The 14,717-nt window shown below is 40.6% G+C and overlaps 1 protein-coding gene across 1 annotated transcript in view; it reads right to left on the reverse strand.

Moving 5' to 3' along the window:
- The window catches only part of LOC126187406 (arf-GAP with Rho-GAP domain, ANK repeat and PH domain-containing protein 2), a 142,110-nt gene that overhangs the window by 24,242 nt on the left and 103,151 nt on the right, over window positions 1-14,717 (reverse strand). The window contains exons 9-11 of the mRNA XM_049928471.1: window positions 11,311-11,430; window positions 11,137-11,219; window positions 614-655 (exon numbers count right to left, since the gene is read on the reverse strand). Coding sequence (XP_049784428.1) covers window positions 614-655; window positions 11,137-11,219; window positions 11,311-11,430 — 245 coding nt within the window. The remainder of the gene's footprint in view (window positions 1-613; window positions 656-11,136; window positions 11,220-11,310; window positions 11,431-14,717) is intronic.

Genomic DNA, 14,717 nt, shown 5'->3' on the forward strand with positions numbered 1-14,717 from the left:
TGGGGTGGCACATTCAGCAACTGTGAGGTCCAACTGTCTCTTGGCCACAGTTTGGCAGTGGCCATTCATAAAGACAGCTTGTTAGTTGTTCTGCCAAAAATATAATGAGGCACAATAGTTGCAGCTAAGTTGGTAGATCTCATATTTACTTTCACAGGTGGCCCTGCCTTTGATAAGGTAGGAGAAGCTTGTGATGGGACTGGAGTAGATGGTATTGGGATGATGTGTGGGACAGGTCTTTTCTCTATTGCCGGAATAAGAGCCATGAGGGGTTGGGAGAAGGGGTGGAGTATGGACAGGCAACGATATTGCTCCCCACCCCTTGCCTTATTGCTTTTTAATGTACTGTATATATTCTTACTACTGTTCTCTCTCTATAGTAAAAGTTGCTTTAATTCCAGGTACTAGCTATGGATTCCCCTTATATCTGCTCAAGCTTACTTTCATCAAAATCAAGAAATAACTCTATTACAAAAAGGAAAGCAAAGATTTGTGTGTAACTACAATTCAGTTTTGCTTTTATGCTGTACTATTTTATAGAGCAGTGGCTTTGCTGACTCTGGGAACTTTCCATTAATGATTGTTATTTGAACTGAATTGAGATCAGACTTACCGATTTCTTTTGCCATTTTTCTCCACAAAAGTTATTGCCCACCTGTAACACAAATTATGTTTTGTCATCACCCCTCTCAAGTTAGATTAAGCATGTATCAAACAAGTGTAAAATTAATCATCACTAATAATCTTAAGCAACTTCATATATTTTTATTCAAGAACACAAATCATGTATAGTATGCATTGACAATGCAATGCCTTGTGGATTCAACAGCAGTACACTGCTTTAGGAAGAGAATGTTATGTTTAGTGAATAACACAGCTTTGAAGAAGTATCAGAATTCAATGAAAGAAGCAAATATATTAGTTTTTTATACACTCATGTTCAGAAAAAAACATAACACCTTGTAACGACTAGACATAGGGTGATCATATTCACACAACATGTATATTAGGATGTTCTGCAGAAATAATTAGCATTTCAGCCACCTTGCCTAGTAGACACAGGGTCCGCCATAGGCCCAGATAACTTGTTTCATGCGTGATGGCATCGACGCATATAAGGCGTAAATAGTGTCCTGTGGTATAGCCATCCACACTGCATTCACCTGGTTCCAAAGTTCATCTGCGGTGATTAGCACTGGGTCACAGTGCTGCACCTGTCATTACTATATCCTACACATCTTCAATTGGCCACAAGGCTGGTGATCTGGCAAGCCTGGACAAAAGGCTGACATCTTGTGACACCAAGAAGGCACGCCTTCATGCAGCAATATGTGGCTGTGCAGTGTTTTGCTGAAAAGTGGCGTCTGGTGTGTTGTGCAGAAAGGGTATGGCTACAGGTCACACGATGTCATTCATGTAGGTCCCACAGGTCACAGTGCCCTGACACACACCAACTGTGATTTGTAGTTGTTCCCAATAGCACTCCATACCATAAAGCCTTGAGTTGGCAGTGAATGTCTTGTAAGAATGCAGTCACTGTGATGCCGTTCCCCCCATCTGTAGCAGCAAAATGTGGTCATCATTTTCAAACAAACAGAACCTCTATTGATACATAAAAACTATCTAATGCCACTCCTGCCTAGTGATGTCATTCCACACACCATTCACATCCAGTATGTTTCTGCACATTCGTCAAAGGTAGATGGAGATTGGACGAGGCACAGGCAACCCATGCCATAATAAATGGCGACAGACTGTCATCCCTGTTAGTGTACAATGCGTTGCACTGTTCTACTATTGTGCCAGAGCCGAGGAGGTTGCAGATTTGCTCTGCAATGCCAGTTGGAAGAGGTGTCAATTTTCTCGGGAAGGGGGGGGGGGGGGGGGCGGAGGAGGTCTGGGTGTTGCAACCTGACCCACCTCATCATCTTCTACAGCCTTCCGTGAACCATTCTGCACACACCCATTGCACTGCTGAAACACTTCATCTCACACGAGCAGCAATTTCCCACATGGATGAATCACATTCTCTCATGCCAATAATGCACCATCTTTCAAACTTGCTGATTTGATTGTATGGTGTGTGCATATGTCTGCGAGGCATCCCACACATCTGCTCAAGTCACATTGATCCTTTCCCTTCAGTTTATAGTGACAATGACAGCTGCAGGCACATTTTACCAGTAGGTGGTATTGCACCACAACATCGATGTTTACATTGAGCCCACAGGCCAATATGGTTCAAATGCTAATGATTTTTTGCAAAACATACTTACGAATATGACAATCATGCCTCTAGTCATTCAAGGTGTACCATTTTTTAACATGAGTGTATATTCTATGTTACTGATCATCTGTCATTATAATTTTGTATGCTTTCCAAAACTGGTTTTCCATTATTCATCTTTCAAATTTCTTCACCTCCATCAAGAACTCCACTTGTTCCAATACATACAAAAACAATGCCACTGTGGAGCTCCACAGCATATTTTAATACACTTTCCAGTGCCTCATACCCAATATGTATGCACAGCTGCTGTAACAACCCCCTGCCCTCTCCAGTCTGAATATAAATTACATAAATCATTTCCATACAAGAAACAACTTTCAAGAATAGCACATATTCTCTTATTATCTGATGGTGATACCTCATTGAGGGCCAGGCTTCCAGATAGATTTATTTATTTATTTATTTTATTTTATGGAGGGACTACCATTTGATTGATGCTAAAATGTTTTCACTGATATTTTAGTTCAAAGGACTCACAGAAAATGACTGGTATACACAACACTTTTAGTGGTAAAAAGGGCCACCTATATTTGTAACCAAGACAATGCCCAGAAAAGTTCAGTTTAAAATGTGCCATGTACACAGCATCAAACTGAGCTAATGATTCTGAACTGTCCTTGCTGCAAATCCATAAATCATGCCAACTATCAATCACAGCAACAAAATCTGAGAGATCAAATGAATATCAACTTTGGTTCCCATAGTATATCAATCACAAATTCAACTAATACTGACAGTTTAACATCCCACCATTCAAGCAGTATGGATACAGAATTAGAATAGCGGCAATATTATTTCTATGGTGCACAGCAGTTCTCTGGCTGTGATGATTCTATGGGCTGCAGCAAATATGTCACATGGGGATAGCCATTGATCCAAAACATGAAGTAAATACTGTGTGGATTTGGCAGTTCGTATCTCATAACTGAAGCCTCCATATGCCAATTCTCAAATACAATTGTTATCTCACTTTTCTGGATCTTGGCTTTGATTTGAAACTCTGTTTGACTGTTGTATAAGACAATTCTGGCTTTGTTTATCAATAGTGATTTGTGTTCATATTACTTTCAATTGTAATTTTTGTTCTCTATGGCATTTTCTGCCATTTCCTTTGTGTCAATTTTTGATTTCCACAGGGTAGTCCCTGTCCTGTATTTACATTGATACCTATGACTTTTCCCACTTTATTGCACAAATGCAGCACAGATTTTGTCTCTCTCTCTTTATTAAGGCAAACAAATTTAATTTTTAATTTTTATTTTTTTACTAATTCTCTAAATATAAAGCATGTCTGCTTAAGGTGACTTTCAAAGATCAGTTTTGAGAATGACATAGTAACAGCATGTGAAATTACCATGCTCTGCATTATTTATTATGATGGAATTTTATAGTCTGTAAAAGTTTTATTGTAGTAAGGTGGGACAACAGCACTTTCTGGGCAATGTGTTTCATTCTGTCTCAGCTAGATAGTGATTGTGTCAGATGAAGCATTTCTAGAAGCATTCCTACTCTTGCATTCCATTACAGCATTACAGTAGGGTTGCTGTGTTCCTTTAACCTATCATCATTACAGGATTGTTTGCAGTTTTTCAGTTTTGAGAAGGTAAGTTAATACTGTTGATACTGTTGTTTAACAAATGCATTAGCCGTTGAATTGTTTCCTTTGTATTGAAGACTTATACCTTGCTATGTACTTTTCCCTTGAAATTCAGTATTGCGACAAGTGTGCTCTAAATTTAAATGGGGAACGGGTAGATCCAGGAGGGGTTTTGAAATGGAGGAATTTACCCGCCCAAGAGGTAATAACTTCAGAAGAAATGCATGAGAGGCTTATAGCCTGACAAAAGGAAAAAGAAGCAAATGCTAAGTTGAAACAAGACTGAAAAGTTCACAAATTACTAAAAATGAGAATAATAAGACAACCAGTAAAAAGACTACTGGTTCTCACAGAAGTAACTCTAAAAAGAAAGAAATTATGGAAGGTTCATCAGGCAATGACGAATATAGATTCCGAGATTCTGTGAAGACTACTGTCACAATCTTTTGGAGGAAAGTATGGCACAAGTGGAGGAGGAAACTGTAACACTGGAAGCTATGGAGAACAAAGTATAATAAGGGAATGGTTCGGCTTTGAAAGCAACAAAGGAGTTAACTCTAGGTGACTGAGCAATACTGAAGTACATTGACAAAACCCAAATAAGATACTATGCTCAAATTTGATGCAGGTGACCCCACATTCCTAGAGAACACATTTGCTCAGTAGTAAAGAATGATATTGTAAATATTCTTCCACACCCCAGATCAGGAAGAACGGGGGACATGACATTTCACACTGAATTCTTTAATTGTAATGTTCAGTAAAGTGCCTATTCAGTACATTTGGTTGTCATTTACTATTTACTAAAATACTGCTAGTTTCTTCATCACTGTAGTGCTTAAGATGATATTTGCTATCACTTGTAATTGCTCCCTTTACTGTAAGCAGTACCATGAGTAAAGATGTCAATCCTTTATCCAGGTGAAGAAAGACTGTTTTCTATGATACACCATTAAAATACAGGGTGATTCAAAAAGAATACCACAACTTTAGGAATTTAAAACTCTGCAACGACAAAAGGCAGAGCTAAGCACTATCTGTCGGCGAATTAAGGGAGCTATAAAGTTTCATTTAGTTGTACATTTGTTCGCTTGAGGCGCTGTTGACTAGGTGTCAGCGTCAGTTGATGCTAAGATGGCGACCGCTCAACAGAAAGCTTTTTGTGTTATTGAGTACGGCAGAAGTGAATCGATGACAGTTGTTCAGCGTGCATTTCGAACGAAGTATGGTGTTAAACCTCCTGATAGGTGGTGTATTAAACGTTGGTATAAACAGTTTACAGAGAATGGGTGTTTGTGCAAAGGGAAAAGTTCTGGACGGCCGAGAACGAGTGATGAAAATGTAGCACACATCCAGCAAGCATTTGTTCGCAGCCCAGGAAAATTGACTCGCAGAGCTAGCAGAGAGCTGCAAATTCCACAATCAACTGTATGGAGAGTCCTACGAAAAAGGTTAGTTATGAAACCTGAACGTCAACTACCCGAGGCGATGGATCGGCCGCCAGGCAGCCCGTGACAGAGCACTTCATCACTGCGATTTTTTCTTATGGGGGTATGTTAAGGATATGGTGTTTCAGCCACCTCTCCCAGCCACCATTGATGATTTGAAACGAGAAATAACAGCAGCTATCCAAACTGTTACGCCTGATATGCTACAGAGAGTGTGGAACGAGTTGGAGTATCGGGTTGATATTGCTCGAGTGTCTGGAGGGGGTCATATTGAACATCTCTGAACTTGTTTTTGAGTAAAAAAAACCTTTTTAAATACTCTTTGTAATGATGTATAACAGAAGGTTATATTATGTTTCTTTCATTAAATACACATTTTTAAAGTTGTGGTATTCTTTTTGAATCACCCTGTATATTCTTTGACACAATAAAGGTTTTGATGTTAAGTATTTTCTTGGGGTCCTCAGGCATTGTGACACACCAAGGCATAACAGTTGATAACTCAAAGTTTTAATTCAATTTTCGTGTTCCAGCCATAAAAATAAATGTCAAAATATGTACTATTCTGCACTTGTCTCTGTATTAGTGACAATTAAAAAGAGAACTTTAGCAAGGCAAGTGCACAACTACCCATTTTAAGCAGCTTATATATTATCAAGAGCTAACCCTTATCAAAATAACCTATTTAATATATATCTTAAAAAAGAACAATATAATGAAAAGGATAGTTGCATCTCACCACACAGCGGAGACACTGAATTGCAGAAAGGCACAACAAAAAGACTGTCGGAACATTAACTTTCGGTCAACAAGTCCTTTGTCAAAAATAGAGAACAAAACACACACACAGAAAAAGCAACTCACACATTCAACCACAGTCTCTGCCAGCTCGAGCCAGATTGCGAGTGACAGTGCATTATGGGAGAGGCAACCGGGTGGTGGTGAGGAAGAGGCTAGGGCGGGGAGGGGAAGGGATAGCAGGGTAGCTGTGAGGGATGGTAAAGTGCTGACCGGAGAGAGCAGGGACAAGGTGGAGAGCAGAGCAGTTACTTGCAGTCGGGATATTAGATGGGGACCGATGGACAGGTGGGCAGTGGAAAAGGAGAGAAGTAAAAAGACTGGGTGCATTGGTGGAATAGAGGGCTGTGTAGTGCTGAAATGAAAACAGGGAAGGGGCTATATGGGTAAGTACAATAACCAATTAAGGTTGAGGCCAGGAGGGTTACAGGAATGTAGGATATATTGCACAGAGTGTTCCCACTTGTGCAGTTCAGAAAAGCTGATGTTGGCACAGGCTGTGAAGGAGTCATTGAAATTAAGAATGTCGTGTTGGGCGGCGTGCTCAGCAACAGGATGGGCCTGTTGTGTCTTGGCCACTGTTTGTTAGTGGCCATTCATGCAGGGAGACAGCTTGCTGGTTGTCATCCCCATATAGAATGCAGCACAGTGGTTGCAGCTTAGCTTGTACATCACATGACTGGTCTCACAGGTAGCCCTGCCTTCAATGGGATAGGTGGTGTTTGTGACCAGACTGGAGTAGGTGTTGGTGGGAGGGTGAATGGGACAGGTCTTGCATCTAGGTCTCTTATGGGGATAAGAGGCATGAGGCAAGGGGCTAGGAGCAGGGGTTGTGCAGGGATGAATGAGGACACTGTGTAGGTTCGGTGGGCAGCAGAATACCAGTGTAGGAGGGAGGCAGCTTGCTGGTTGTCATCCCCATATAGAATGCAGCACAGTGGTTGCAGCTTAGCTTGTACATCACATGACTGGTCTCACAGGTAGCCCTGCCTTCAATGGGATAGGTGGTGTTTGTGATCAGACTGGAGTAGGTGTTGGTGGGAGGGTGAATGGGACAGGTCTTGCATCTAGGTCTCTTATGGGGATAAGAGGCATGAGGCAAGGGTCTAGGAGCAGGGGTTGTGCAGGGATGAATGAGGACACTGTGTAGGTTCGGTGGGTGGCAGAATACCAGTGTGGGAGGGGTGGGGAGGGTAGTGGATAGGACATTTTTCATTTCAGGGCATGACGAGAGGTAGCTAGAACACTGGTGGAGAATGTAATTCAGTTGCTCCAGTCCTGGGTGGCAGTGAGTCATGAGGGGAATGCTCCTCTGTGGCTGGACAGTGGGACTTTGGGAGGTATTGGATCACTGGAAAGATAAGGCATGGGATACCTGTTTTTGCTCAAGGCTGAGAGGGTAATTACAATCTGTAAAGGCCTCAGTGAGGCCTCAGTATATTTCACGAGGGCCTGCTCATCACTACAGATGAGATGTCCAAGGGTGGCTAGGTTGTATGGAATGGACTTCTTGGTATGGAATGGTTGGCAGCTGTTGGGGAAGTGAAGGAATAGCTGGTGGTTTGTATGTCTGATATAGACACAAGTACTGATATAGCCATCTTTGAGGTGGACAGCAACATCGAGGAAGGTATCTTGATGGGTTGAGTAGGACCAGGTGAAACAAATGGGAGAGAAGGTTTTGAGGTTATGAAGGAACTTTTATAGGGTGTTCTCACCCTCGATCCAGACCACGAAGATGTCATCAGTGAATCTGAACCAGTTGAGGGGTTTGAGATTCTGGTTGTTTAGGAAGGATTCCTCTAGATGGCCAATGAATAGTTTGGCATAGGATGGTGCCATGTGGGTGTCCATAGCTGTACCCCGGACTTGTTTATAGGTAATGCTTTCACAGGAGAAGAAATTGTGGGGGAGGATATAGTTCATCATGGCAACTAGGAAGGAGGTTTTTGGTTTGGAGTCTATTGGGTGTTGCGAAAGGTAGTGTTCAATATCAGTAAGACCATGGGCATTAGACATATTAGTGTAAAGGGAGGAGGCATCAACAGTGACAAGCAGGCCACTGTGTGGTAAAGGAGTAGGGACTGGGGCAAGTCAGTGGAGGAAATGGTTAGTATCTTTTATATAGAAGGGTAGGTTGCAGGTAATAGGCCAAAGGTGTTGGTCTATGAGAGCAGAGATCCTCTTAGTGAGGGCACAATAACTGGCCACAATGGCGCATCCTCCTTCCTAGTTGCATGGCCAGCTATATACTCACCCACAATTACTTTTCCTTTGAAGGCATTACCTACAAACAAATCTGGAGTATGGCTATGGGCTTCTACATGGCACCATCCTATGCTAGCCTCTTCAAGGGGCATCTAGAGGAATCCTTTCTAAGCACCCAGAATTCCAAACATCTCACCTGGATCAGATTCATTAATAATATCTTCATGATCTGGATCGAGGGTTGGAACACACTATCCGCATTCCTCCAGAACCTCAACACCTTCTCTCCCATTCACTTCACCTGGTCCTACTCAAATGATCAAGCCACCTTCCTCGATGTTAACGTCCACCTCAAAGTTGGCTATAACAGTACCCCTGTCCATATCAAACATACGAACCACCAGCAATACCTCCACTTTGGCAGTTGCCACCCATTCCATACCAAGAAGTCCCTTCCACACAACCTAGCCACCTGTGGCCATCGCATCTGTAGTGATGAGCACTCCCTCTCGAAATATACTGAGCATCTCATTGAGGCCTTTACAGATCGTAATTGCCCTTCCAACCTTGTACAAAAAAAGATATCCCATGCCTTTTCTTTCCAGTCACACATCACCTCCCAAAGTTCCACTGTCCAGCCACATAGGAGCTTTCCCCTCATGACTTAGTGCCACCCAGGACTGGAGCAACTGAATTACATTCCCCACCAGGGTTTTGACTACCTCTCATCGTGCCCTAAAATGAGAAATGCCCTACCAACTATCCTTTCCACCCCTACCACACTGGTATTCCACCACTCACTGAACCTACACAATATCCTTGTCCATCCCTACACAACCCCTGCTCCTAACTCCTTGCCTCATGACTCATATCCCCATAATAAACCTAAATGCAAGGCCCATCCCATACATCCTCCCACCAACACCTACTCCAGTCCGATCACAAACATCACCTACCCCATCAAAGGCATGGCTACCTGTGAGACCAGCCAAACTAAGCTGAAACCACTGTGCTGCATTCTACTTGGGCATGACAACCAATAAGCTATCTGTCTACATGAATGGCCAGTGAAAAACTGTGGCCAAGAAACAACTGGCCAACCATGTTGTCCAACACGCCACCCAATCAATATAACATTCTTCATTTCAATGACTGCTTTACAGCCTGTGCCATCAGAATCCTTCCCAGCTTTTCTGAATTGTACAGATGGGAACTGTCCCTGCAATATATCCTTTGTTCCCATAACCCTCCTGGCCTCAACCTTAGTCATTGTACATACCCATCTAGCCCCCTTCCTGCTCCCATCCCAGTACTACACAGCCCTCTATTCCACCAATGCACCCAGTCTTCTTACTAATCTCCTTTTTCACTACCCCCTCCCCTCCCCACCCACCCTCTTAACCTCCTGACTGCACCTAGCTGCCCTACTCTGCATACTCCCAGCAGCACTTTACTGACCCCCATCCCTACCATGCTATCACTTCTCCTCCCCGCTCCAGCCTCCTCCTTACCCCCACCTGGTTGCCTCTCCCAATGCACAGATACTCGCAGTCTGGCTCCAGCTGGCAGAGACTGTGGTCACGTGTGTGTGTGTGTGTGTGTGTGTGTGTGTGTGTGTGTGTGTGTGTGTATTTTGTCAATTTTTGACAAAGGCATTGCTGGTCAAAAGCTAACACCCCAACAGTCATTTTGTTGTGCCTTTCTGCGACGCAGCATCTCCACTATATAGTGAATAGCAACTATCCGTTTCATTACATTGTTACATTCCATTGTTTAAAAAAGGACAGTGTCATCAACACAATTCAGGAAAATAAATTGATATCATTATATAAACAAAGCTTGTACACCCATTTGAAGTTGAATTTTATGCATTTATTTGTGCCCTTTTCCCACCTTAACTTAGAGTTTTAAGATTGAAGTAAAAATTGTGTTTCAATAACATAAGGGTTTTAAATCCACCACAAAGGAAAAGAAATATTTTTTATTTTCCTCTTCTTTTTTCCTTTCTTTTTCTTTAGTCACTGTCATGTATTTAAATATTTTAAATTTACATGGTATTGATTTCAGAGCCAAGTGGCTCCATCTTAATGTATCTTACAAGATGTGGGAATCAATCTAAATTTGCAAAATGTTATTTACTATTAGAGTGAGTGACAAAATTGTTTTGCAGTAAGAAGTATTCCATTTACCAAGAAGTTTGTATATATCATAAGCAAACCCAACATTAATTACTCATTCCCATTCAAATTTCTTTCTTCAAATGCACCCTCATCTTTGACATTCAACAAAAATTCTTGCTAGTTTTTAGTAAAAAATATAAAAAAAAACAAATAAATTATTCGGCGTAAGAGCTCTAGCAAGTGGAGACGAAAGAAAGAAAGAGCGAGACAAAACAATGATCCACTAGAAAGAAAGTCTGCTGCATACATTAATGTGCAGCAGTTGATAATGGTGTAAGTTACAGCCAATTATCGTTCCAGCAGCAAACAGATTATCATAAACGAAAACATTAACATTCCTAAAAAAACAAAGAAAAATAATCTGAAACAAGTAATCTTCTGGTAGTCCATAATGGATTAATATCCATGTAAAAAATATTTTTGAGACTTCTTAAGAGGCTCAATGATAGATCTGGTTGCACACAACCTTATTTACTTGAAGACATGCCTGCATTTAAGTTTCTTAGCTCTCTGTGGATACAATAAAATGAAATTTTATGCAAGACTGTAATAAATAATGGCAAAAGTATTCTCCACATGTGAAATGTAAAAGAGAAAAGTTTTGGATGAACCTACCTCATATGTGGATTTCGTTTTGATTCATGTCCAACATACCATACAATATCTTCAATTTTCCATTCATTTATTTTTATGGAACCCTTGAAACAAAAGAATGATTTCTGATGTAATCCCTGAAGAGAATACAGTATTATATAAAATGGAATGTTAACAAATGTTGTCACTACTTACATCTTTATCCCTGTAATAGCAAAGTTTAGCTTGACTAAACTCAAACAGAAAGTTCTTGAATGACTTATTTTTCCGGTCAGCAAATTTTAGTTCACCACACATTGAGAGTGGAGGTTTTGCCTGCAAATTATAATCAATAAATTAACACAAAAGGGGTTTCAAATATATCCTGTCTATCTGGGTCAGGTTGTTGTTGTTGTGGTCTTCAGTCCTGAGACTGGTTTGATGCAGCTCTCCATGCTACTCTATCCTGTGCAAGCTTCTTCATCTCCAAGTACCTACTGCAACCTACATCCTTCTGAATCTGCTTAGTGTATTCATCTCTTGGTCTCCCTCGACAATTTTTACCCTCCACGCTGCCCTCCAATACTAAATTGGTCATCCCTTGATGCCTCAACACATGTCCTACCAACCGATCCCTTCTTCTAGTCAAGTTGTGCCACAAACTTCTCTTCTCCCCAATCCTATTCAATACTTCCTCATTATTTAAGTGATCTACCCATCTAATCTTCAGCATTCTTCTGTAGCACCACATTTCAAAAGCTTCTATTCTCTTCTCGTCCAAACTATTTATCGTCCATGTTTCACTTCCATACATGGCTACACTCCATACAAATACTTTCAAAAATGACTTCCTGACACTTAAATCAATACTCGATGTTAACAAATTTCTCTTCTTCACAAACGCTTTCCTTGCCATTGCCAGTCTACATTTTATATCCTCTCTACTTCAACCATCATCAGTTATTTTGATCCCCAAATAGAAAAATTCCTTTACTACTTTAAGTGTCTCATTTCCTAATCTAATTCCCTCAGCATCAACCGACTTAATTCGACTACATTCCATTATCATTGTTTTGCTTATACCCTCCTTTCAAGACACTATCCATTCCATTCAACTGCTCTTCCAAGTCCTTTGCTGTCTCTGACAGAACTAGGTAAAGATTATATATATCAACTGAAGATGACACATTTTGGATAGATTTTTAATGCAGTGTATTAATGAAACTACATATTTTTGTCGTACACCAGCATAAATATGAAAAGCATGAAATACAGCTAGTGAGATTTAGAAGTACTGAAATCAAGATGGCGGCTGCTCAATTTTCTTCCATCGGCCAATCACAGCACAGGGCATGTGATCCAGTCAGCCAATTGTAGTAGTCCTTGGGCGAAGCTATGGATTAGTCTGTCATGACAACCAGTCTTACCCCCCAATATTTGTTAACTACACAAAATCACAACAACCAAACTGTTACCTTCCAACTTAACCTAGACCTTGGGCTAAGATACAGATCAGGCTCTCGCCACAACTGAGTTTTTGGGAAAAAAACATCTAAATATTTGTAAAAAGCAAGAATATAAATGTATGCTTTGATTGGCTCATGAGATCACATGTCAAGTGATGTAACTGGCTAACAGAAGCAAACTGAGTAGCAGCTATCATGAATTCAGCACCAACAAAGGTAAAATGTGGTGGGTGTCACATTTATACTTGGGCATTACAATAATAAGCAGTTTAAGTGATACGCCACATTGAAGATCTCTCCAAAATGCATCATTTTTAGTGCAGTTTGTTGTACTGAAGTGACAGGAAATGCAAGTTTTTCATATAAAACTTTACCCTGGATAAAAAGGATAGTTGCTACTCACCATATAGACGTGATACTGAGTTGTGATGCACACCAAAAAGACTATCACAAAGCAAGCTTTCAGCCAACAAGGCCTTTGTCGGAAACACACACACACACACACACACACACACACACGACAACAGGCTCTGGTTGCTGGCTGCTTTCTGACAGTCTTTTTGTTGTGCCTATCTACAACTCAGCATCTCTGCTATATGGTCAGTAGCAGCTATCCTTTTCATAACACTGTTACATTCCATCCTGGTTTTTTTCACTGTTTGATTTTACCCTGAATAATAACAACAAAGCATCTGACAGCTGCTTGTTTACACGATAGGCAGCATTGCAATTAAACATCAGAAAATGAGCTTGGACCCAATTTTTTTAAACTGTTGTATAATTCTGCCACCATAGACACTGGTGATCACACGAAGTTGTGATCAATAACAGCTACCAATAATGTAAATGTGCACTTTGTCTGTGTAGCATCTTTCGTGTACTAACATTGCAGTGAAAGTGAAAAGGTTAATATGATTCTGCAAAGTGGACACAATACAGCACCTTAATGGGGAAGCGAGACTACCTCCTTCAATCCTCAACTGTTATCAAATCTCAGTCACTTTGTATTCTGATCCAGTGATGGTGGTGGTGGTGGTGGTGGTGGTGGTGGTGGTGGTACTTGAACAATGGTCACAACTGAACAAAGATCACTTATGCTACACCTTTCAGAAAGCAATTATCCATAGATACAATACATATAAAATTCAACTGCAAATGCTGTATTCCCAACACTCATAACATAAACAAATTTGCTTTCTGTACAATTACTAATACTAACTACCAATACTTATCAATTAACGAGTATACACTGAGGAGATCAATATCATCACATTATCAAATTAATGGTATTATCATTATATTCACTACAATAATAATAATTTTAGTTATAGGACTAAATTGTTTGCATTTTGTGTAGTGCAAAATTTTACATTTCCAAACACTTAATACAAGTTGTCAATCTTTCCATCCCTTTGGAATCTTATCAAGATCTGACTGGATGTTTGTGCAGCATTTTTCATATTGTATTTCATAACGGATCACTGTCTTATCTGCCACAAAATATTTGGTTATTTTTTCCATTGGCTGCCAGGTTAATATACACATAAACAGTGAGGGTCCCAACACACTTTCCTAGCACACACCAGAAGTTACTTCTACATCAGTCAAGATAACATGCTGTCCAAGATAACATGCTGCACCCGTGCTATAAATCCTCAGTCCAGGCACATAATTGTTTTATAATCCATATCATCATACTTTTAGTTAATGAGCATTGCTGTGGTAGTGACACAATTACTTTTCTGAAGTTACCAAACACTGCAGTCATCTCATTACCTTGATATCCGACTTTCAGGATGCCATGTGAGAAAAGTGACAGTTGATTTCACACGACCAACATTTTCAGAATCCACGGTGGTTGGCGCAGATGAGATCAATCTGTTCAAGATACCTCATCATGTTTAAGTTCAGAATATGTCCTTAGATTCTATGTACAACAATGTGTGTCAATGACACTGGACAACAGTTTTGTGGGTCACTTCTCCTAGCTGCCTTGTAGAAGAGTGTGACACTAATGTTTTTCCAACCAAGGAGTATTCTTTATAGAATCCGAGGGCAATTCCATCAGGTCCTCGGGCCTTGTTCAGTTGTAGGGAATTCAACTGCTTCTCTGTGTCACTGACTCTAATGTCTCTCTCTCTCTCTCTCTCTCTCTCT

Source organism: Schistocerca cancellata, chromosome 5 (assembly GCF_023864275.1).
Source record: "Schistocerca cancellata isolate TAMUIC-IGC-003103 chromosome 5, iqSchCanc2.1, whole genome shotgun sequence".
Taxonomy (NCBI): domain Eukaryota; kingdom Metazoa; phylum Arthropoda; class Insecta; order Orthoptera; family Acrididae; genus Schistocerca; species Schistocerca cancellata.